This window comes from Laetiporus sulphureus (genome assembly GCF_001632365.1).
Source record: "Laetiporus sulphureus 93-53 unplaced genomic scaffold LAESUscaffold_241, whole genome shotgun sequence".
Classification (NCBI taxonomy): domain Eukaryota; kingdom Fungi; phylum Basidiomycota; class Agaricomycetes; order Polyporales; family Laetiporaceae; genus Laetiporus; species Laetiporus sulphureus.
Window position 1 is genome coordinate 1 of NW_024468750.1, and position 2,531 is coordinate 2,531.

Genomic DNA, 2,531 nt, shown 5'->3' on the forward strand with positions numbered 1-2,531 from the left:
CAGACTGCATACCACTGCGCGCATCCTCAGCCTAGCCCTTGTGGCAGGCTTTTTATGTGGGATCATTTGTGCAGGTCACAAAAGCAGACTTGCCCTTAATTGGGTTAAGTGCTTTGGTGCTTTGTGACAGGTCACTCTATCCACTACTGAGGCAGAATACATTGCAGCAGTGCATGCGAGACAAATTATGATGTGGATCAAAAAGTTCATGAGTGATATATTCCTGTCTCTCTTCCTGCAATGTTCGATACCACTGGCTTCATGAAGCCATTTGACAGAAGCAGATCCAGATCAGTTATATTCCTGGCACTGAGAACCCTGCTGACATTTTCACCAAGGCACTTCCTCAGCCAGCTCTTCACAAGCACCTTGAGTTTCTTGGACTCATGGATTAGAGGTTTTTCTTTTTTTCTTTTTCTTTATCTTTATTTTTCCTTTTCATTCTTCTTTCATTTTTCTCTTTCATCCTCTTCAGTGTCATGGCCTAGGGGAAGTGTTAGAGTGCAGCTGCTTCAGGGCAATGGGGGAGAATGGGGAGCCCAGACTTGACAGCATGAACACATAATCAATATGTAGGTACAGGGTGATATATCTAGGTAGTAACACCTCAGTCGAGTACAATCATGTACAGCATGACTGAGGTGAGTAGAGTACTTTCTTCACTTCAGACAGACATGGACTAATAGTACTGTATCATTCAGCTATCACATACTTCACAGATACAGTGAATATAATATATAGTCGAGTACGATCATGTACAGTGTGACTGAGCTATCATATACTTCACAGTAGGCGTAAGGGCCATGTAGTTGACAAAACTCATGTGATCCATAAAGCAGTGATGAGTGGCACCAGTGTTCACATAGGTCCACAGTATTCTGTTGCTAATAGGCTTAATGTGAGGTAGATTGACAAGGTGAGTGCTGGCCAGGAAGATATGGTAATCATAGTCTGACATACGCCCAGTACCAGCTTTCGTCGAGCATGCAGTCACTGTGGTGAGATGAGCCTGTGGTGAAATTTGAGAGCTGGGTGTTATAGCTCCAGATTTCACCACCATTGATGTCACTGCTGTCTTTCTTGGCTGCTAATGCCTTCACTGCAGGTGAACCTTTCTTAGGAACTGGCTTTGTCCAACCCGATGGCTGCTGACCCTCTCATCCTCCATCCTCACAGAAGCAGTTCAATTGTAGGTGGTCCTTTGCACTGCACCACTCACATATAAGCATGGCCTTTGCATGTGTCATAAATGCACTGGTAGTCAGCACTGTGACTTGGTTGGTGCCCATTGGATTAAGCAGGTTACTGGCCTGTATGTGGTCATTCTTGAAGATCACAAGAATCAATTTCATAATGACATCTGGATCAGTTTGCAGGAGGAGCGAGGTACACGTGGATTGGAGGGATGGAAGATTTTACACCACCTTACACATGATGCTTGCAAATCTAGTGGTGTCAAACACGGATCTTAGGTCATGCACGGTGCACTAGCAGTGGCATAGCTCCATGAAATGGTCCTGGAGATCAGTTTCTTCAGTCTAAATGCATGCTTTGAGATAATCCTCAGCATTCGTGATTGTTAATGCCATATTTTGCTCTCACTTTTGCACTAAGGCTATTCATACCTCATGTGCAGTCTTCCCTTCATCCTCTATGCCAGTGCTTATGAAGTCCATGATGTTCAGTATAATGACAACCTTCAAAAATTGGTCATGCTTGTCTCACTGCTGCTGCTCTGCTATGGCAAGTGCAATGTCACCTGGATCTGCACCTAAGGGTGCTGGAGGTGGTCATGTAAGTGTTCCAGTAAGGTGCACATATAGTTGTCAAATACAAATTATGGTGATAATCTTGCCTTTCCAGTCAAACCAGTTGACTTTGCCTAGCTGCTGGCTCTCTGGAAGAATAGGCATCTTCACGTCGATGGTGGCTGCCATGATGGGATACTGGTACAAATATTGATGTAAATACTGCTAATATTGATAATTGTTCATGAATATTGACGAATGGATGCCTGATCTGACATTTTATATGGCTTTATGCACTTCTTGGTGCTCATAACCTGTTACAATTGCAGTGCTAGTCTCAGCTGTGCTGTATGTCGATATACTCAACTGTATTTGTACTATATCTGTTACAATAGCAGTGCTAGTCTACATGGTACAGTCAGTACTAGTCCGATAAGTGAAGGAAGGCATGTCCAAATACTCACCTCAGATGTGCCATACATCAATGTACTCGACTGAGGTATTACCTATGAGAAATGCATCTCTATGTACATGCACATCGATCATGTGACCATGCTGTTAAACCTGTTAATCTGTTTCTCCCCCATTCTCCCCATAGTCTCTGAGCAGTCTACTCTCAACAAACACAGATTAGACATAGAGAACAGGGCTAACTGCATGACTATTGCAATACAGCAGTGGTTAACTGCTATCACAAACTTAGGACGCAAAGCGCCGACTAAGCCTATGACCTTATAATCAAACACTTACTGACTGTTGTCGAAGTAAGGATGGACACAAAGA

General features: G+C 43.5%; 1 protein-coding gene across 1 annotated transcript; it reads right to left on the reverse strand.

Moving 5' to 3' along the window:
* Positions 1 to 1,721: 1,721 nt before the first annotated feature.
* Positions 1,722 to 1,937, reverse strand: LAESUDRAFT_765486 (uncharacterized protein; the record flags this gene model as incomplete). The annotated part of the gene is made up of 2 exons (XM_040913694.1): positions 1,722 to 1,780; positions 1,835 to 1,937. 2 exons carry the CDS (start codon positions 1,935 to 1,937, stop codon positions 1,722 to 1,724), a joined length of 162 nt encoding a protein of 53 aa, XP_040757217.1.
* Positions 1,938 to 2,531: the final 594 nt, after the last annotated feature.